Source organism: Pagrus pagrus (genome assembly GCF_965226575.1).
Source record: "Pagrus pagrus genome assembly, chromosome: 13".
NCBI lineage: Eukaryota > Metazoa > Chordata > Actinopteri > Spariformes > Sparidae > Pagrus > Pagrus pagrus.
The window spans coordinates 8,840,451-8,863,096 of record NC_140197.1 but is presented as its reverse complement, the minus strand read 5'-3'; the positions used below and the strand labels follow the sequence as shown (position 1 = coordinate 8,863,096).

General features: G+C 40.8%; 1 protein-coding gene across 2 annotated transcripts; it reads right to left on the bottom strand.

Annotated features, from left to right (window-relative positions):
- Positions 1-1,535: 1,535 nt before the first annotated feature.
- Positions 1,536-19,832, bottom strand: traf7 (TNF receptor-associated factor 7). 2 transcript variants are annotated; one of them, XM_084370971.1, is made up of 22 exons: positions 19,743-19,832; positions 17,457-17,628; positions 17,266-17,323; positions 17,037-17,128; positions 16,608-16,724; positions 16,349-16,441; positions 14,999-15,032; positions 13,799-14,021; positions 13,538-13,672; positions 13,222-13,317; positions 12,870-12,991; positions 12,498-12,571; positions 12,298-12,346; positions 11,784-11,911; positions 11,231-11,313; positions 11,080-11,119; positions 10,849-10,965; positions 9,457-9,579; positions 6,012-6,131; positions 5,424-5,555; positions 4,462-4,581; positions 1,536-4,220 (listed from the first exon to the last, which is right to left on the bottom strand). In XM_084370971.1, exons 2-22 carry the CDS (start codon positions 17,568-17,570, stop codon positions 4,206-4,208), a joined length of 2,085 nt encoding a protein of 694 aa, XP_084227097.1. In that variant the 5' UTR covers positions 17,571-17,628; positions 19,743-19,832; the 3' UTR covers positions 1,536-4,205. The 2 variants fall into 2 exon arrangements, with proteins under 2 accessions (XP_084227097.1, XP_084227098.1); XM_084370972.1 differs by having other exon boundaries at positions 17,037-17,125.
- Between the last annotated feature and the right edge of the window lie 2,814 nt (positions 19,833-22,646).

Sequence of the window (22,646 nt, the reverse complement as noted above, 5' to 3'; positions counted from 1 at the left end):
GGTGTTTTCATTTTATTTGGCTATTCAGAGCTCATGACGTACACACAATATGCTTGATTAAAAGAAAGGTTGACATATTGGGTGATTCACCATTTGATTTTCTGGCCAGGAGTCAGATGGGAAGATTGACACCACTCTAACCAATGGTTTTTCCAGTAAATAAGAAGCTACAGCTAGCAGCTGGTTAGCTTAGCCAAATGTGGCAAATCTGTCTACCAGCAGCTCTTATGATCACTTATAAACATATAATATCTTGTTTATTAAATACGTACAAAGACCAAAGTGTATAAGGGCACATTGAGTTAGGGTGTGACTGCCCCCTGAACACATGTCATTTCCACCCATAAGGTTCTCTCAATCAATGCAATTAAAACCAAAGATGCCGTTGGATGACGTCTTGATATGTTCGCAGAGGTTGTTTTAAAGCTTTGCCGACGTCCTTCCTCACTTTCTAATGTGTCATCTGGTGCTTCCCCAGAAAGTTATTGTGACAGGCGACCAGATGAAACACACAATTACCTTGAATAATATAATGGATTGTTCTTGGTTCATTCTTTGAAACATTTGGCGTATTGGAAGTACTTAACTCCTTTAGGTCACCTGTTTTCAGCTGTGATGCCAGCCTGCGAGAATAAACAGAATAAACAACTACACAGATATTCCTGTAACCTTTCCTATGCTTGACCAAACAACAAAAACACTGAGCACAAGGTCCAATTACAAGCTTTCTCTTTTGACAGCATCTCATGATCTCCATCACATGACTAATGAATGTTTGATCATGTAATAACAGGTGGCTGTATATGGGCGGAGGTCGTATACCTCGTCTATGTTCTAGGACAGTCTGATGTTAGATGTGAATGATGAAGACCATTATACTGCCCTACAAGCGCAAACCGCAAGTTTTTTTGACTGTCCGGCTAAATGTGTTTGAATAGAACAGAGGTTTTGTGCTCATTAAATGTATATTCTTTAAGTCATTTTCCAACAGCTTCAATATCATAACCAATTATTTGAGCCATGATCCTAAAAATGCATTGCAGTTTCAAATCTAGGTCAATAAATGTTAAAACTGTTGCGATGCTAGATAATATACATATAAGGTAAGAGTCCCCAGGGGAGAACACAAACATAACCTTTTTTGGATTATCCTGAAGAGGGCTAGAAAACAAGATTTACAGACACAGACACTTTTTACAGCTCTAACATACCACAGTTACTGCAGCCAGAGCACAGAAGAATCAAGGCAGTGCTGGAACTAGACTTAGAATAACCGCCTTGGTTTTTGGTTGGATTTTGTAGTTAATTTGACATTATTTTTTCTGTAAGACAGAGCAAGACTAAACTTAGACAATTAGTCACAAGGAATAACAGACATTTAAAAGTTCAGTTTGTGTCAGTGAGTTTTGACCATAGTTGTAGCGACTGTGCTTTGGCTTTGTGAGGCAGAATATGCACTTGAAAGTCCTGAAAAGCTGGTCAGGCCGGTGGACCGAGTGCGTCATTGTTGAAATAAACCAGATCAACAGTTCTCAAAGTGTACAACAGTTTTATTGATCAATGATCAAACTCAGGCTTAAATGATTACAAGTATACAAGAAATCACTGAAACTGTGACCAGTGAAGACACTTCCTCTCGTCCCCACTACCTTTTCTCACCAAGGCTGAAGTAAGGAGCGGCCAAGTCTGCTTTGAAATGAAGGCAACATACTTCTGAACATCTGTGAAAACTTAACTTAGCCCATGTGACTAAACTTGGATGTAGATGATGTCATGAAATTAAAACTACCCTCCCAGGCATATTTAGTCATTTTTCAACCCAATATGGGTCCTGAAACATCATTTAGGAAAGCAGGACTTTACTTTAGCTCGATGGCACTTTCTCTGCTTTGGCCTCTGGGAGTTTTAAGGTTAATTACACACAATCGACTGCTTGCCTTCACTACAAGTCTGTGGAGTGTTACAGTCATAGAACAACAATCAGTATTAAGTTATGTTTATTCTAACCAGCTGAGGTTAGAGATCGGAAAGGAGGGGGAGACAGGAAGAGGGAAGAAAAAGACACATCATTACAGTCTGTCCTCACTTTTCATCCACACATATGGCACTCATTGAAACACACTCACATAGACACAATAACAAAGACATACATGCACGCGGACCGTCTTCCTCTCTCCCTGTCCCTCTGTTATTTAGGCCAGTGTGAGTCATTCTCATGGGCACATGTCCAGGCTCGGCACTATCTCTTATTTTACACAACTGTACAACCGTGGAGTGGCTCTCAATACATGGCACTAATAAAAAAACTCAGGAAATCTATAGATCTGTTATTCTCTTTAAAGTCTTTACTTATTAAAAGGTGGTTTATAAAGGCTGGTTTCACAGAGCTCGGCTGGGTGACACCACAATGAACGAGCTGGGAGGAAATGTGTTATTACACCTGCGTCCGTCCCTGCTGACGTGCACACTTTTTCCATCTAGAACTGAAATGCAGCGTTAAGAGACAAACCCTCTTCCTCTGGACATCCTCTGCTAAGGAAGAGGAAAAGACTTCAGTTAATTTTTAATGCTACTCAACCAATGTTATGATCAATGCACTTGCAGGGTGGGAGTGCGGGGACACTTCATTCAGATGTGCAATGAAATCTCATTCATGTGAGATGATGTAACATACACCAATGTGTTTTTCACATGCAGCCTTGGTACAGTTTTTTGGCCCACGTGAGAGTCTGATTGACAGCTTTCACATAAGTACTTTTACCTCCAAAATGTACTCAGATGAAGTACTTCACTACACCGTTTTAGTGCAAATTTGTTGTTCTGTCACATTTAACTGCTGCTCACTGTTTAACGCATGTTCCTCTGAACACAAACTCTCAGTCCTGCTGTGTGTGTAGCTGCCAGCTCTATCAGCTCTGTTAGCTGTTTGCTGTGTTAGCCAAGAACACCTCAGTTCTCTGCTGCCCACCGGCTGCTAACAGCTATTAGCTCCCCTTTTTCCTATTTCAGTAAGGATTTGTTGTTCTCAATGTAGCATTATCAGGGAATAAATGGATAAAAGGAATGCTTTCCCCCATTGATAATCAATCATCATTTCAGATTTTAACAGGTCATATTTTACACAGGTCTCTGTCTGAGTAGCCACCCAGTAATAGTAATAATAATAATAATAAGAATAGTAACTATAGTTACAGCATGAATGAAGACGCACTCCTGTGTAGTCAGTGCTCGGTTCAGTTTTTCATTTGCAAATTGTAAGTTATACATACATAAGTACAGAAGGCCTTTTCATCCTAGATGTGTCCCGGTGAAGATCTCTGTTCGTCCTGAACACATTTTCTATCACACCTGTTTAGCCAACGTCTTACATGATACAGTCTTAGGTTGAGGTTGAGAGTCAAATAAAAACTATTTGGGAGTTGTTATAACTGAGTCTCTGCCTTTTCTGTCACTGCTCAGATCTGTGCACTTTAACAGTAGGTCACATAGATATACAGTACATCTTTGAAAACGAGAGCAAATGGTAGTATGTGAGAATAGGATTTCTGGGCCGGAGTCTACATACATTGTAAAAAAAACCAAAAACTGTTGCTACTTCATATGCATTAAACAATCCCATCCCACTTTGCATGTCTCATCTTTGTTCCGGTACATTCTGGGATAACATAAATACATTTGGAGTGAGTGTGGTGTCACTCAATGTTTGTGAAACCAGCCCTTTGACTTATCTGAACAGTATGCATTAGGCATCATCAGTACAGTTCTTAAATGGCAGGAGTGTCCACAGGGAGTAGGCAGGACCATCTCAAGTTTAAAAAAAACTCTCTGCTTCCTGCTCTGATTACGGGGATGCAGCGTCCAGTCAACGTCGGTTTCGGTGCAGAGTGGTGCAACTGTAAGGCAGCTTGTCTTATTTTGCCCCATAATGCACTGCTGATGAGGTCACTAAGGAGAGCGTGACCCCGAGCTGAGCCTCGACCCCGACGGTGGGGTCCAGGTGTCCAGGAGTGTTTACAGGAGTGTAAAAGCAACTCTTATATAAAATAGTTCCGATGCAGCTTGCTTGTGAGGTGGCGGTTATTATTGGTCTGTGGCCGTTTGATCACAACCAAGGTAACGGGTGTGAAGGAGAAAATCATGTGGAAAGGTTACCGTTCATAGCGTCATGTGAAGTCAGCTGGACTCCTGCAGAGCAAGCTGTTAGCTTAGCATGTCCACACCTGAGAGAGAGACAAAGAGAAATTACTGCAGAAGCTCCAGCAAAGTTACAATCTATCATAAGTTACATATCATCATTAAATAAAGATGCTTTGAAAACCAGCAATGGTTAAACTTCAGTCTGTAGTATGAATGGACAGACATTTAACATACATAGCACTTATAGAAGCTGGACGGATAAAGCAGTAAATATCCTAGTCATGAGTGATGTGAGTGAAATGATGGAGACATGATGTGTCATACCTTGACAGTGCTGTCGACAGCTCCAGAGAAGAGGCGGCCTCTGGACACAGCAAGAGCTGTGACACTGCCCTGGTGTCTCAGCAGGGTCTGGGTACAGATCATGTTGTCCATGCTCCACACCTAGACAACACATGTACACACACACACACCTTTTACTTATTTTTTGTTTCAAGTATATTATATGCAAAATTGACCTCTGCCTTCTCATCTGAAGGTTTTGTCGATATGTATTTTTTTCTCGTGATATTGGTTTCACTGCTACCTCAGCCAAGACTATCAACTTGTGTTTGCTGCTTTTATCTCACATGCCAAGGGAGCACATTTTAATGAGCCATACTTGCTAAACTAGTCACAGGTGAACATAATTACAGCCATCTGAATAATTCTTTATTTGAATTCATTTTGGGTTCTTTGGTGCATGATGTTGATGTTGATTGTTTCTGGGTAATACGCTCATTCGCTTTGCTGCTGAGTTAGATGAGAAGATTGTGTTTGCACCTCAGTTTTTGGAGGAATCAAATAAGATTTAATGTGCGTCAGTGAGCTTTAGAGGTGCTGTTGACAGATTTTGGTACCGTTTCCACTAAAGGAACTTTCCCCAGGGATGAGGAAGCTTTGGAGCTCAGTGCATTTCCAGCGCAGGGACCAGGGTTTAAATTAAATTACAGTGACAGTATTTTACCACTATACTTATACTAGTGGACTTCAGTGTTTTATTTATCACAGATACTTAACGCTAATAAAGCATCTTTATGAGTCAGTGTGTACTGTCGCATGCTACACTCTCTTTCCTGGCACTAACACATTTTAGGAGTGCTTAAATATAAAACTGTTTAAGGGTTCATCTTTAAATGTTTATTATAAAACACAAACAACATCACATGCAAGTGAGTGACATGTATTCTATGTTTCCACGCTCGTACAAGCACACACATAGAAACAGACACACTGTGCATCCTCACCCGAAGTGAGCGGTCATAGGAGGCGCTGAACACTTTGGTCTGGTCAGGGGTGGAGATGACAGCAAGAGCATAAACTGTTCCCACGTGACCTGTCAGGGTCCGCACCTGCTCTTTGGACTCAATGTCCCACACCTACAGAGAAGACACAAACACCTTCGTTATCGTAATAATCATCATTAAAACACCAACATCACAGGTCTGTGTCCAAGAAAGTATCTTGGCTTGTAAGATAGTTGGAAGTAAGCAGCGGCTAAATCATCATCAGGTCCACATCAGATCTTAGTCTGGCGTTAGTGTGTCTCGAGTGCATTTAAGACTGGCTTAATAGTGGGTGAGCCCTATGTGATTAGAATTTGAACCCTCAAAAGGGCATAAAAGGGTAATAAAAAAAAATAAAAAAAACAGCAGTCCAAGTAGGACTGAAGCCAGAAAGGACCTCATGCCTTGCGAGAGAGGGCGAAACACATTATGGTTTTGCTCACGAGGCAGGAATGAAGAAAAGAAAAATGAGAATCAAAAAACAAAAACGTATGTACTCAGTCCTGTGAGTGTGTGTGTGTGTGTGCACTTGTGTGCAATCCCTCTTACATGGATGAGGTTTTCATAAGTGCCACAGACGATGTGGTGGTTGGTGACGGCGATGGAGTAGACGCTGCCACCGCTGGTCTGCAGGACGTGAACACACTCCAGAGACCGGATGTCCCAAATCTGACAGACACAGAGAGAGAGGAGAGTCAGAGTCAGAGCTGGGTTGAAAAAAGAGGAATAAAAGGAAGGGACAGATAAATACACAAGTTTTCAGCAGTGGAAAAAGTGAATTGCTCAACAGCTGCAAGTTGTCAATTTTCATCTCCATGGCAACACACAGTGGAGCAATAGCTATCTTAACAGAGGAGTCTAGCTGGCCAATCGCAATGCAGCACTGAAAACAGGCCATGAAATGCAGCAGAGACAGAGAAGATATACTTCATATATTATCTGTGTCTGACTGTCTCTTTCATGCACACACACACACACACACACAGAAACGCACACACATATAAGGCCAAGCTTCATACAGCTTCATAAATGTCTTTATTGTCAATATTGTTTTGAAGCTTATCAACTCAGCTCTGCACACAAACATCGCTGTGAGCATTGAAACACTGGCAGGTTTAAAAAAAATAAAAAACAGCCAGGATGATCCTTTTGGTTGGGTGACTCAGTACTTTGTTTCATTTTTTCCTGGTGCCCTTTGTTCCAACACCTCACCCGTCTGACTGAAATGAATATATTGTCGGTCTGAAGGTAAATTCATAAATTACACACCATGAAAATGTAGCATCTTGGTTTCAAATCTGGTCTGTGAGCTTTGTCACGAGGCATCTCCCTGTCTCTCTATTTTATACTATCCAATAAATGCTAAATTACCAGATAATCCTTGGCAGTCTGATTCATTACAGGGAAATTACAGTGCCAACTATTTTTATTACAGTACAGTGGTAGCCACAGTTTACAAGCAAGCTAATGAGTCCACCTTATCAGACATTAAAAATAAAATCAAAGAATTTTATTTTCTACTTTTTAGAAAAGACATCAGTGCAAAAAGAGTTTTATGTTTAAACTCTTTTCAAGGAACTTTGTGTCTTCACTGTGTCAGTAATTTAATTGCCAAAATGTTCAAAGGGATGTTTTTCACTGAATGTTGGCAACATTTCTCACACAATTTCTGCAGCAAAACATTTTCTAAATGACTTCTGCAGCTAAGCACTGGCTAGAGACTAACTCCTCTACTTATGAGCGCCATAAAAATGACTTTATCTGTCCTTTCATCTCTCTTTTCTCATTCTTCATTCTTCCACAGACGTCCCACATTCCCAAAACCAGCCCCTCTCTCTTTGCTGTCGTTTTGCTCCTTCTCTTTATCTGTCTGCAGCGTCCCTGAGGTATTCATTAGTGACCAACTCTAGCATGACAGCAGACACACACACACACACACACACACACACACACACACACACACACACACACACACACACACACACACACACACACACACACACACACACAGGCAGACAGAAATGAACATGCAGGCACACAGAGTACTTTCAACAGTGAGGCAGTGAATGAAGATGACAGTCAGACAGAGACACAAAGTCCTTTTTATATAGAGAGGACAGAATCCAATTACTGACCACAATATATCCAAACAGCTTTCACTGCGCGCGCGCACACACACACACACACACACACACACACACACACACACACACACACACACACACACACACACACACACACACACACACACACACTTCAATTTCACAGTTACAGCAGGATGGTTTCTGTACTTACAACTAATTACCACCAATATTGTGTTCAGGGTCATGCTGATGTACATAATATCTAAAGACATAGCTAAACAACACATAAGGGTCTTGACCTAGCTTTACATAGTCACACTTGCTCACACACACAGCAGGGCATGTATTTTAACCTATTTACTAGGGGTGTAACAATACACAAAAATCACGGTTCGATACGTACCTCGGTTTCGAGGTCACGGTTCGGTTCATTTTCGGTACAGTACGGGAACAAAATGCAAAACATAAATTTGCTTGTTGTTTATTCGGAACTTTTGTTAACCAACAATTTATTGTAACATTATACAAAATATGAAAATAAAATAAAAAAATAGAATACTGTTGTAAAGTGCTGCCTGGTAATAAGTTAAATAAATTATTTTCACTGTCTCTTTAAGTCCCTCTGCCAGGTTTGCACTGGTGTGTTGTTCATACGGGCTGAGTTGCTAGGGAGAGGCTGCTTGATGGCCAAAGTCAGCTGCGTTTGCACTAAGGTCATTTTTTTTTCTTGTAGCAGTGATATTCACACTTGGGTGGTGCCGTTTCAAGTGCCGCGGCACAACGCAGAAATTCAGCCGAATTTAGCACAGAGCAGACAGGAAGTCTGACACGAAACAACAATAATACATCCAGTTGATTTTCAAAATAAAACACTCCGTATTGATACAAGCACAAAAACCTCAAAAAAGAGACAAATACGCGCTCTTCTTCTAATCCTTCAGTCGGGAACACTTCATGTTATGTTTATAACACATATAACTGCAGTCGTGTGTGATTACGTAATTATCACGGGAATTCCTCAGTTTCGTTTCTCCAGCTGTTCGGCGGAACTGCGCCGTGCCGGACTCGTCTTTCTCAGTTGCAATATTTAACCAGGAAGCCGAAGTGTTCCCAAGCAGGAGACTTAAGCGACAAGGGAGGGTCTTCAAGCTCTGGTTTCGCGCTAGCGTTAGCCATGATGTAAACGGGCAGAACGTGTAGCTGCAGGCAGAAAATAAACACACGCAACTTCCGTTCTGGAAACTCACCCGTGCACAGCCCTGTACCGAACCGAACATCCTGTACCAAAACGCTTCAATACGAATACATGTATTGTTACACCCCTACTATTTACCAACCAAGAGGACTTGTCAAAGAAGTGTTCTGTGTACTGATCATTCCTATTAACCATGTGGAGCTGTATTTTTGGGCAACTTGGCACAACTGTGGGGCCGGTATGAATGTTCGTTTTTCTTCTTCCTTCCTCCAGCTTTTTATTTAATGCTCCGTCTCCAAAATTAACAACAGCCACCATCCAAATCCCACTCAAATCTGTCACTGGCAGATCAATCTGGAGCACCTGCCAAACACAACACTTTCGAATCGAAAACTGAAACTTGATTAAGTGCATCTGAGTTGAATACTCACATTGCAACAGCCACAGTTAAAAACTAGAATGGCACTCAGCAGAGTGCAAACCTCTGCCAAGGCCTAACAGTTCCATTTAATTCAACAGCACTGATGCTGTATTGCAGAGTAGAGCTAGTCAGTCCTTGTACTGTAGTCTAATAATATAAATAAAAATGAAGTTGAAATATTCTTCATTATAACATAACCATTGGATGTTTTGAAACTTCATCGAAAGATCAAAAATTAGTTAGAACTGTGTGTATACGTATCCACTAATAATATCACCCCACCCCTCCACCTACCTTGATGGTCTGATATGAGCCACTGTACAGGTGGTTCTGGGAGGCCACCAGAGCTCTAACCCAGTGATTCAAACCGGTCAGCTCCTTCTTCAGTTTCAGCTCCGTCCCCACGATATCCCACACCTACAAACACACATATACACAAATACAATTCATGAAAAACAAAAAAAAACCTTTTTACCGACTAAACTTAACAAGGGAATAGACCTAATAAAAAGGATAGAGGATCAAAACTAAATGAACAGCACTGGTTTGACTCGTATCACAAAAAGTTTCCTATTGGAAAAAAATTGTGTTGCTATTATTGCCTGAGTAATAACAATGTGCTTTCATTGCCTTTTTAAATAATCAGCACACACACGCAAACACATGCTGTGCATGGAGCCGAGCTGTGGGCGAATAGACAGTGGTGAAATCAGTAAAGTGCATGATGTCACTCAGCTGAAATAGGGAGATGCTGGGTGACAGGAGGAGGAGGCAGAGTTGAGTTGGGTAATGAAAGGAAAGTCCCTGTGTACGAGGACTGACATCACACGCATACGCATGCACACAATCACTTCTCTCACTCACTTGTAACCATAGTAACAAAGACAAGGTTACAGCCATCACTTCTTACTGTCTGCCTCTCCCCCTCTCCCCCCTCAGCCACAGTTTTACGCTCTTCTTTATTACAGATCTCAGCAGTGAAGTCGCGACAAGCAACAGCAAATATTAAACCACTTTTAAGAAATCAGACTCACATGCTCAGCAACTGCAGACCAATTTCTTCTCTTCACTGACTTACTTTCATGTCAAACCTGCTTGAAAAAGTTAGTTGTTTGCTGCTGACCAATCTTCATTAGTTTAACTGCGTGTCCTCAGTACTTTGCCATGCTTTTACTCTTATTCCAAAACATACAATATAACTTATCCTGGCCTTGATAATAACCTTTGTAGCTCAGGGCTCAGTCTTAGGTCCTGTTCTCTTCTGTACATGCTACAATGAGTTGATATTTGTAATCATAATATCAGTAATAGTGTCCATTATGCTGAAGTTGCAAAGTAACACATGCCAAGATTAATCCAAACCAATAAACTACATCAAATCTTCTGTCAAGATAGCTTTTCACCAAGTCCGTAATAAAGTAAGAATCCGTCCATTTCTCTGTTTATCTGATTCTGAGATTTTGATCCATGCATTCGTCTCTCTCCTTTAACACACTACAGATCATTTTTAGTACTGTTCCTGACCTATAAAGCACTGATATATAAAATGATTTGTATAGGTGATTTCTTATTGATGTGATGGTGCACTTTAAACAAACCTTGACTTCAGTGGGAAATAACCTGACTTCTGTTTTTAAAATGATACGACACAACATATACTGGAATATACCATGTACACAACTGTACCTTAATGGCCTTGAGGGAGCCGCTGAACAACATGTTGTGGGAGGAGACCAGTGTGCATACAGGGTTGTCATGGGCACGGATAGTATTGACTTTCTGCAGGGTCTGGATGTCCCACACCTACGCAGCAGCAACACACAACAGAAAGAGAAAAACGCTACTTCTATGGATGCTCACAATTCAAACTGTCCAAGTTTGCCCTTAAAGGAGGAAGCAAGGATGAATGCTACTCACGATGATGGTGCAGTCTGCAGAGCCACTGTATAGCTTGTTTCTATGGAAACAAAAAAAGAGATCTAGTCATGGTCTGGGGGAAGGCCAGTCATTACCAGCTTTACATGCATGTTATGATCACAGAATGTGTTGTTTATGTCCATTTTATTACCCCTGGATACACAGTGCCAGTACGATGCCATCATGACCCTCGAGGGTTTTCTGACACTTGTAGGTGGTGCAGGTGTCCCAAACCTGAGGGGTAAAGGGAGATTGATTGACATACTGCTAAAGGGCAAAAAAAAAAACTTGTGCAACTTTTTTCATTTCATGTACAACAATGTTTTTTCTAACATTGGAGTAACTTTATTTGCGTTAGAACAAATCTTAACTCAGATCTCCAATACAAAACAACGTTGTGGGCGGAAGTTATCAGAATCTCTATGGAAGTAGGTGGGGGAAGGCTGTGTTCAGACCAAAAATAGTACTGCGTCAAAAAAGAAAAAAAACCCATTAGGGGTTGTGTTGGTGTAGGCGTGTTGCTACAGGTCCTTAATGGAAAATAAAATCTGTAAAGTCCAGTTTGATTTCTACATCCATGAGTTTTAAGGACCTCTGCTACATAAACAGTGGGTGTCAAGAAAATAAATTCTGGAGGATAATTTTTTTTTTTTGACGCAGTGCTAATGACGATCTTTAATATGTTTTGTGTGTGTTGATGTTACCTTGATAGTCTTATCTGAGGATCCGGAGAAGAGCAGGTCCCCGGTGGAGTAGACACACAGACACCAAACGGGACCCTGGTGGCCAACAAATGTCCCCTTACACTTGAAGATCTGCTGGGGGTCGTATGCTACACACAGGCACAGAGACAGGTCAGACTGGATATGTACTATCATTGGAAACTAAACAAGTGAGGACTATAACTGAAGTTGGAGTAGGAGAATTATAAAGGGACAGGGATGTAGATAGGAAAAGGAGGAAGGAAGAGACAGACAGGTTGGTGAAGGGGGTGAGTGGGAGCGAGGGGGAAGAGGAATGAATTGCCAGAGCAGACAGTCAGGGCTTTATTTTACATTTCAAATCAACAGAACTGTAATGATTAAACATTAAAAACTTGACATGTTCCAGTTCTCTGCAAGGCTTTATCAAATGCATTCCTCTACTGAGAGAGGTGAGGAATAATGAAGAAGAAGAGTATCTTAAAAAGGAGGACAGACAAAGGAGGCAGATACTTACAGCCCAGGATTCCCATGTTGAGCCTTGCATTGATGTGGGACAACTCATCCTACAGAGACAGAGACAAGAAAATGGGGGATTTGTTCACTTGTAAGGGAATGAATATCAAGTGAACCTTACTCCAATCCTGTTATTCTGGCCACCTGATTCAAACATTTACTCTCACATACACACTTGTCTCTGTGCACAAACACACTTACGTTAAGCATGGAGGCATCTCGACGAAATTCCATCAGGTCCTCACTCAGTTTACTCTGGTTCTCATCCAGCACATCTGAAAAACACACACGGGCAAAGTTAACAACAACTGAAAACACATTAAGGATGATGTGCTCAAACAAGGAAGCCAATTAGTGTCGTAAAACTTTCTCAGTCCATTATTTCTGTCAATATTTATCCATCAGCAGCTGTGTGGTCTTAAAATAATGTGTGTGTTGCAGTGCAGAAACATGATCTGATGAAAACAGGCAATTAGTGGTGTACCAATGCAGTGTAAACACAATCACACTCTTCTACATGTTATCAATAAGAATGTATTCACTTGGTAGAATAAGTAGGTACAACTATCTCACCAAACTTGAGCTCCAGGTTCTTCTCTAGCTGATCCAACTTCTCAGATAGTTTCCCTAACATGGAGCGCAGGAAAGCAATGTCTTGGTCCTTCTGGGCCAGAGTCAGCTGCATCTCATGGAACCTAAACAGGGTCAAAGGTCAGAGTTTTCATACAGACAGAGCAGAGGGGGAGACAATAATATGTTCACTATGTTCTAGAGGTATTTAATTACATTTAAAGCTTCATTAGAATTGTGAAAAGTAGGCTAAACACTTAACAGACTGAAACCAATCAATGTGAACTCAAGTGGCATATTTGTTATAATCAATAGCTCCACCTGTGATCTGTATAGTTTAAGCATGTCTGCTCACCTGTCATCAGTCTGCTGCAGAAACTCCTTCAGACCCTCAAATTTACACACTTCCAGGTGTGTTTCATATGTGTCTTGATTACCAATGAATGTACAGCTGTCGGGGAGGAGAGGAGAGGCAGATTAGGGGAAGGTAGAGGAGCATGTTATATACGAATAGAAGAAAGACAGGGACTTCATGAGACACAGTAGATGAAAAAATGAACAAACAAAAAGATGAATTGCAAATGTATGACAAACAGTATAAGACTTTACAAGAAATGGGGGAGGGTTAATGTGTCAGCACATATACGCATTTGTGTGTTATTAGGACTCACCCATATTTGGAGTGTGGACACTTGATGTGCTCACATTCTTTGAGGTGAGCCTCCAGGTTCATGGTGAGCAGCGGGGGGCAGGAGGGGTTGTTGGGGCAGCGGACTGGCCTGTAGTCACAACTGACCTCATGTTCTCTGCAACATGAGTTGGGGTGAGGAGAGGAGATTTAATGTGGTGCTGCTTTGCAGTATGTCATACTACATTTAAAGGGAAGCAGTGGAAGAACAACATCCCATGAAATTCCTCTCTATAGTCCTTACTTGCGTGCAGACAATTTGATGGTGAACGGGCAGCCCAGTGGGTCCACCTCGTATGCTCCAGGTTTCCCGGCCACTGTGGAGGTGGAGGCTGCAGCCCCTGCTGCCGCTGCGCCTGTGGCCCTGCAGCCGTATTTACAGTGAATGAACAGCTCTCCGATCTGCTCGGCAACCGCAATGTTGTTCACTACAACTGTTAGCTTAGCTGCATCCACTGGGCACTTGTCTGTGAGGAGAACAAATATGATCAGAAGGTTATAATATACTACAGCCACAGTAATATCACATTTAAATGCAATATAGATATTATTAATGTTATTAGTAGGGTTGCACAATCACTCACTATTAAAAATGAAGCATTTTGATGCTTTATTGGTACAGCATTTTTTTTTATATAATTGAATATAATTGCAATTTTTCTTTTTAGCACAACATTAAAGGATAACTACCGTTTTTTACAACCTGGACCTTATTTCTGGCAAAATATATGGTCATTTACTCACCCAGATAACTTTGGTGTCATTCGGCGTCGTTCGGACGAAATTAGATCCAGTGTAGCGGCGATATATCCATATAATGGGAGAGACGGGGCAGCGACACACAGCCTCTATATAACGCATTATCTGCCATGAAACTAGTTCATTTCATCAATATTTTGTTATGAAATGCTAGCGCTGTTAGCCTCTGAGTCCGGGCTCGTCTATTGTCAACATCCGGGGTCTGTAGGCTGATCTACTACCTCTGACCTGGAAGATGTCGTCTCTGAGCTGCGCGCGCACCCGCGACAGCGCGGCTTGTTTACCTGTAGCTGCTACTGCTAGTTTGACCCCGGATGTTGATAACGGACGAGCCCGGACTCAGAGGGGAATAGCGCTAGCATTTCATAACAAAATATTGGTGAAATTAACTAGTTTCGTGGCAGATAATGCGTTATATAGAGGCTGTGTGTCGCTGCCCCGTCTCTCCCATTATATGGATATATCGCCGCTACACTGGATCTAATTTCGTCCGAACGACGCCGAATGACACCAAAGTTATCTGGGTGAGTAAATGACCATATCTTTTGCCAGAAATAAGGTCCAGGTTGTAAAAAACGGTAGTTATCCTTTAAGCCCTAGTTATTGATGCCACCTATGGTTGACAAGTAAAACTGTCCATCATGATGCAGGTCTATTACTCGCACCAACACATTTGAACTCTTACCTGAAGTCAAGGCACATCGTCTGCAGAAGGTGTGCTGAGGAGGGAGGAAAAACAGATCATCATAAAATTTTCCACATTTGTTTTAACACAAATGACCATTCACTGAGCCCCACCTCACTTGGTTAGAGTTACTATGCCTGTCGAGCTTTCTGCTGCAAATATAGAGTTTACAATGATAATTGTGGCAGATTCAGCACATCTGAATCAGCATTCAGGTGTAGACAAAAGGAGGATTCTCATTTCTAGATGGCGACCTGCGATTTCATCGGCTGTACTGACACCTGTTGCTGGCAGTTTTTAGCTATTAACTTTATAAGCTGAGGTAAGCTTCTGAGTTAATTGAAAATGCTGTCTTAGGCTGACGTTTTAATGGTTCCAGCTGACATATTTTCAAACAAGAAGCCTGTGAATGGGTCTTATGTTCCTGATGAGGACAGCCATGTTATCAACCATCTACCAAGCTAAAGCTACATGTCCCAGAAATCCTCACCAACTGATGGTCCATATAAAAGGACATGAAACGAGAAAAACCTAATTGTTCTTGTGTTGCAGTGTAGATACTTGCTAAGATCAGAAGTATGGAAAATAAAATGTAAAATCTCACTAATTTTTGCTTATTGTTCATATTTCAAATAGTTTGTTTGACTTTTAAGATTACAAGAGATAGTCTTTCAAGATAAGGACTAACTGGTGTGTTTTGGTGAATGTTGCACTATCTGTGATAACACATTTGACTGGAGTTACTGGAGTGTAGCCATTTTTAGTTTCTGTGACACAACAGTAACCAGGAGCTGCTCCCATGAGGTATAGAAATATTACATAACAGACAAAACATACTTTTATTTACACACAATAGTGAATACTGCTGGCCGTGGAAGTAATACTGAGTTGCCATTATAAAAAGTAAGCTAGTTAGCTGGACATGCTAATTATTGTAGCTGATGTTAGAGCAAATAGATACACTGTACATACTTTTGCTCTAGTATTTGTTCCTTTGTAGAAAGTAGAGAATACAAACCACTATCCAAACAGGTAATATGCAATGTATCTCTCACACTACAACTCCATGAACACTGCCTCGGCAAGTTGAGAAATCCAAAGCCTGTCGTGCCTAGTTACAGTTGCTAAGCTATGATTGGAAAACTGCTGCTCAGGGGAGGGGTTTAGCAAACTGTCAGTTATAATTTACTTATGGTGCATCATCAATCACAGCCTTTATAGGAAAATGTCACATATTTATGCAAATCTCAATTGAGAAACTGTTAATTTAAAAACTTCAGAGAATGAGCAGAGGGAATGAGGAAGATGGAAGGATGAAGGAAAGGCTGGAAAGGACCAACTTCAACTCACCCCACATGTAGTAATGACAGGGTCCTTGAAGACATTACAGCACAACTGGCAGCACAGCTTCACTGACGGCTGTTCAGCAAACACCTGGGGCTCCTATGCATAGACACACACACGCTAATTTGTTTATTTGCTCAGAATTTGCAGTGGTTTCAGTTCCTAAACTAACTTGCCACTGTGCTATTATGTTTATTTGTTTGTGAGCATATGTTTATGTTTCCCGACATACTGTTTGTATATATATTTGTGCTAGGCGTCATACCGTGTCCTCCTCCTCTTCATGTAGAGAGAATGTAGAGCGCAGAGACATGTTGGACTCTGAATGGAGTGATCGGACTGAGATGGCTGAATCAGACCTCCGAGGAGTACCGATAGGAGGCTGAGGAGATTGGAGGAAGCAGTAAAGAGGAGATGTCATGCCCTATTCATACATTAATAGTACCATAGTACATCCAGATGTGTGGGATTTTGTTCACAAGTTTCATAATTATAGTTCACACAAAACTGATGATTAAATGTGACGTTTGAGACTCATTAACCCATTACAGGTTTATTTATCGCAATGCTCCTCAAAAATGATCAGCTTCAGTAAGCTTCATTATAATTGGTAATTTGTTTGAGATTTTTGAATTTATTAGGCTGAGCTGGAAAAACATGAAACGTAAAAGGATATGTGTGTGTGAGAGTTCACCATTCCATCGTCGTCATCCCGGGGAGAGTAGGTGAGAGTGCTGGAGGAGGAGGGAGTTCTTCGATGCTGCTTATAGCTGCTGGACCCTTCTGCTGAAAACATATGAAGGCAAATTAACAAAAACAATTACCAGAATAGTGGAGTATTTCAGAGACGATCAAGCAAAAAGGAGAAACAAAAATGCAGACAAACTAAAAGCACTTATTATGCAAGATAATGTGTGTATCACCTTTAGTTCCAGCAGCTACGGCTGAGAAGGTCGGGCCAAATGAGGCCTCCATCTTGCTCTGCAGACGAGAAAGGAAACTTTCAGCCTTAAGATTATTTAAATAAAGAGAGCCAGCCAGAATATGTCACGCAACACAGCTATAATATAGGTATTTGATTAAAATCTCTCTTCATGACTGTAGTGTTTCTTACCCCACTGCTGGAGTCGGCTGGTGGGGTGGAGGGGCTGCTGGGGGTGGTTGCTGTGGTGGCTGGTGCTGCTGTTCCCGAGTATCTGTTGCTGCTTGGCGTCTTACCGCTGCTCATAACCCAAAACGCAAGCAGATGCACGAGGAAACACTAGCAGCTAGCTGGGCTGCTAGGCCTGGGTATAGGAGAGAGGAACATGGGGGGTGCAGAGAGGTCAGGATGGATGTTCTGACACACAGTGCTAAAATAATACATTTCATGATTTGCCTGATTTGATTTGAGCAGCACTCCAGGAGCCTGGATGAGATCAAACCAAGTACATACTGCCTTCCTTTATGGTTTAACAGAGAGGGAACAAACACACCCACACTTGGCAAAAGAAATATTGATGACTGCCAGTGGTTACAGTACGGCTTAAAGCTACTTAACTTGAGAGGAGGCGCAGTGAGAAATCATGGAATTTGTACTGTGTGGAGTTCATGTTGTTCATCAGATGACTTTGACCTACTTTACTGGCTTCAGGCACAACAACACACCCAAACAATAACTATTCCACTTTAGTCGTTTCAGCAAGGAAGATTGTTTCATGCTATAGTTTGTGTGACTGGATTGTTTTTCATAGTTTTTAGAAGCGTCCAAGCTCCAAGCACATATTCAGTAAGCAATGGCTGAATACAGGAAGTTTAAAGTTCAGTCAGTAAATCAGTCAGTCACTAATTCACCGGTAAGGAACAACTACATCCTCTGGAAGTGGTCTATGTTTTCCTCAAACTCTGATCAGATTTTGTCCATCCAGGTTCTTGTCAAAGGATGTTTTTATATCAATATCATATCTGTGTTCTGAAAGCTGCTGTACAGAGCAGCACAATTCATTGGAATATTACAGAAATAGTATTATGGCTGAGTGTAATATCCCTTTCACAGTAGCTACAAACTTTTGATAAAGGTAAAATATGTGACAAAACAGCGTTATAAGGAAGTAATGTAGTGCTGCAGGGCGTACAAATCTCGCTCTTCAGATGTAAGAAAACATGTTTGTTTAGAACAGACTCAAACAGATGTGCGTCATCATGATTTTAATAGTTGTTTCAGTGAAAAGAAAGTGTATGATGGGTAAATGAACCATCTCAAATCAACCGTCTCAAAACATTTTGCTATCGTTATATCTGTCAAAATTATCACATTGGCTTTTTTTTTTTTTTTACCATATCATGAAGCCTTACTGCTTTAATTCTCCTCAAAGTAAGTAAACATGTCCTATCATTGCTTTTAGTATGGTTTTGCTCAATGTGAATGTTTCCCACAGCGATTAAAAGTGAGAATGAATGTTAATGAGTTAAATACAAAACTTACATAAGTTCTTTCTGACACAAAGTCAGTCAGCAGTGTCAGCTAAAAAGAGGACGTTCAACTTTGCAGAAGTAATTGTATTTTTGAGAGGCCTTTAAAAAATTGTAAAGTACATTGTATAAGTGAACATATCTCTGCACTACACAGGAATGCACTGTTGAAGTCAGAATTCCTCCTCCTGAGACGTACACACAGCTGAGGTAGCAGGAAAAAACCCACAACAGCTGTCTTACTGAAAGCAGCACTGACACCAGGCCTTATCAACAATGTAATGACGGGAACAGTGAAAAAGTGACCAGCATCTGCAAACCCTCAAACACACAGGCTGAGAGGGAGGGAGCAACACACAGACAAAGGCGAGTGGGAGAAAGTGACAGCCAAAAACCAGTGACCCGTTCAACTAGATAGTGATTTAAACAGAAAGGTATGCGGACTGTCAGTTCATATGGTAATAGGCTGCAGAATCTGCCGATGAAACTAGCCAGGACCTCTAATCCGCTGCAACCAGCGTCACTGTCTTTTTTCAGGAGCCAGGAGATTCCCGTAAAGAGGAGCCTCGACACAGAAAAAGGGGGGCGGAACACACAGCGGAGCAAAGTTGAAGACTGACAGCTAGCTAGCTAAATGTTCAAAGGCCGAAAATGGAAGAATATAACAGTTTTACGCGAGTTAGCTGCTATACACGACAGCTCATGCTGTAGTTTTTTTAACAACCGTCATCTTGTCGACAACCATTTAAAACTGCGATAATTAGCTAGCTAGCTAGCTAAAGTGGCTTGTTTGTTAGCTTAAGTTAGCTAATGTTACATTTTCTGTTAGCAATCACTGCTGCTAACTGCGTTCGGCAAACTCGGCTAACAACCAACGGCAAGTCTACCTTATTCAATAGCTAGTAAGACAATTATTTAATAATAGCTTCGTTTTAGTTTTTGGACTTACCATCATTTTTGTAACAGCGTAGCCTGAAGTCTGCAGACGAATTCCTAAATCTTCCCCTCTCTCGCTCTCTCTGCCTCACATACACACAGCTCTAGTGCCGCAGTGCATTGCGGGACATGTAGGAGCGGGCGCACCGCTGTCCCGTGACGAATATGGTTCTCTCCGCTGTCGTACTACACCACCCACAATCCACTTCGCGGAGCTGCCATTGGACTCGGTGCTGTCAGTAAATTCCGCAAACCAACTGCAAAGCGCACTATTCCCAAATACATCCACATCTGCCCCGGTTCCGCGTCGTTATTGGTTCGTGTAGAGACCGAACCATCATGCGACAGCCAGCATCACGTTTTACGGTGAATACACGTGCACGGTGGTGTGATGTAGGGAGAGACTAAGGGGAGACTGTATGATGCAGCTGCACGGGTAAAAGATATCATTATAATACCAGAGGGATGATTTACTATATGCACGCTGTGGTTCTATACAGGAAGGTTGTACTAATAGAGTGTAGAATATACAACAATTATATTATCTACCCACTCCCACAGTAAATATATTGAAAATATTGCACTGTTCGCCTTAAGATAACACACACCATAATAGGCTATACAAATGACATAGTAGCAATAATAATGCACAAGTCAATTGTACGTTGTAGATAGAATGGAGTTATAATGGGGTAGGACCTACATGCACAACCTCCTTTACCTACAAAACAGGACAAATCGAAACTTGCACTGAAGGAACAAGAATTTTCATGTGGCATTACTAATTGATTAATCATTTATGGAGCAAATGAGTGGAAGACTGTACGATGCAAGTACAGAGAAATGATGAAGGTGTGAAGACAGTGATGGGTTGCAAGATGACACTGTCAGCATGTTCATGTATTACAGTATAATAACTATGTATATAACGATATGGTAATTCTAACAGCTTGCTGTGTAGTGATTAAAGCTATACATCTCAGCCCTCAGGTGATGAATGATGCTCTCTGACTTGAGACACCAGCAGCAGCATCAGTGTGTTGTTCATGTGGGCTCAGTGTCAGCTCTACTTAATGATGTTTAACATTGTAGAAACACAGACCACACACACACACACACACACACACACACACACACACACACACACATGCAGTGAGGGGTTAGGCCAGATAATGTCTACATTTAATGTAAAGTTATTCTTTCATGTTGAGTCAATGTGAAGATATCAAATGTGATTGAATTAATGCAGATTTATCCATAAACCTGAAGCGTTTACTCAATTAATAGCCTGCGTGTGAAGTTAAAGGGCACATATGTGCGTTTCGAATGTTTTTGTATTCAAGCATTATATATAAAAGTAATGCATTTCAAATTGGTTATATTCTCTCCTGTAATAAATCACACTTCCAGCTCTTGACTCAACATGATAGAAAAACTTTGCATTAAATGTGAACCTATATGTTGTACTGAACAGAACTAGATGGACATTTCACATGTAATTAAATACTTAAAGTCACTGTTTTAGACAGATTATTTATTTCATAACAACACAAATGCCAAAAATAATATCTGAAATCTAAATATGATTTTTCTAACATCTGAGTGCCCCACTATAATATGCGCAAAAACTAAGTGTAAAATGATGTGCTGATATGTGATCTGTTGATACAGAAATATTAACAATGGATTTAAAGATAAATAACAAGATATACATTATATATCTTTTATTTTGTGGACATCTTAGGCTATATGGAATTTGCCTCTCTCCGTAGTTTGTGTTCAGAGTCTTTAGAATAATTTCTTATTTGATTATTTGTTGACATTTTTACACCAATGCCATCCAGACAAATTCATGCACTTACTGCACTCAGCAAATGAAGTCATTCTTTTTTGACTCGGAGTGATTACACACCGCACACTGTGAACTTTCTGCTGCGAAGGTGGCAGTCAGTCAAGTTCAGACCATTTATTTCTGAAGTGCTTTGACACAAGGCACTTTAGTGAGAACAGACAATGCAAGAAATACAATAAAACCATAATACTTCATTAAAACCCCACAGTCCTTGAGGTTTATTAGCACATGACAAGAAAAGTGTGTGAGCACTCGTGTGTAAGTACAGAGGAGCTGTCGCAGAGAGCAAACTAGTGTCAGGAACCCTGATGGCTGCTTGTTAGAAGGATGGAAAAACTTAGAAGTCTCAAAAAGTTATTATTCAGTTTTCTCCTTCCCCAATTCTTCAGTTTAGCCTGGATATCTGGGTATAAGGTATCTATGCAACTTAATACTTGTACTCTACATCTCAGAGACAAATATTGTAGTTTTCACTCCACTACATTTGTCTGAAAGCTGTAGTTAGTTGTGGTGATTTTGAATGTTTGTGATAGACTGAAGGGTGAAGTGTTCCCTTATGGGTTGAGTAAATTCTCCTGCTTCTTAAGATACATAAAGTATTAATAACCCTGCTGGATCAGCTGCAAAACACATTGTCACAAAACTGAAACCAGGCTGTTTTTCTGACACTTGAAAAATTGACTTTTTAGAGATTTGTGGTTCTCACAGGACATTTAGGATACAAACATCAGATTATCTCAGAGAATATGATGCATTGCTGTACAAAATAGTTCAAATGAGCTCAACCTTAAACATCTGTAGCAGTTAAATGCAACATACACATTAATGCAGCAGTGATAATAATCCAAACAAATATTATCAATATCAAATATAATAGGAAAACATTGACACGGACCATTTTACTGCATATTGAGTACTTTTACTTTTGATACTTAAAGTAAATGTTGCTGAAAGTACTTAGTCATTGAGGTTTTGAATGCAGGACTCTTACTTGTAGTGTAGAAGTATTTTCACCAGTACTTTTACTCAAGTAAAGGATCTGAAAATACTTTTTCCACCACTAAC

Bases quoted from the DNA above. Each gene is read 5' to 3' on its own strand.
- traf7 (XM_084370971.1), bottom strand. From the start codon at position 17,570: ATGAGCAGCGGTAAGACGCCAAGCAGCAACAGATACTCGGGAACAGCA. The intron at 15,033-16,348 runs GTGAGTTGAAGT...CTCCCTCCTCAG, and splicing joins CTGTCATTACTACATGTGGG to CACACCTTCTGCAGACGATG. The intron at 10,966-11,079 runs GTGAGTAGCATT...GCTGCTGCGTAG, and splicing joins CTGCAGACTGCACCATCATC to GTGTGGGACATCCAGACCCT.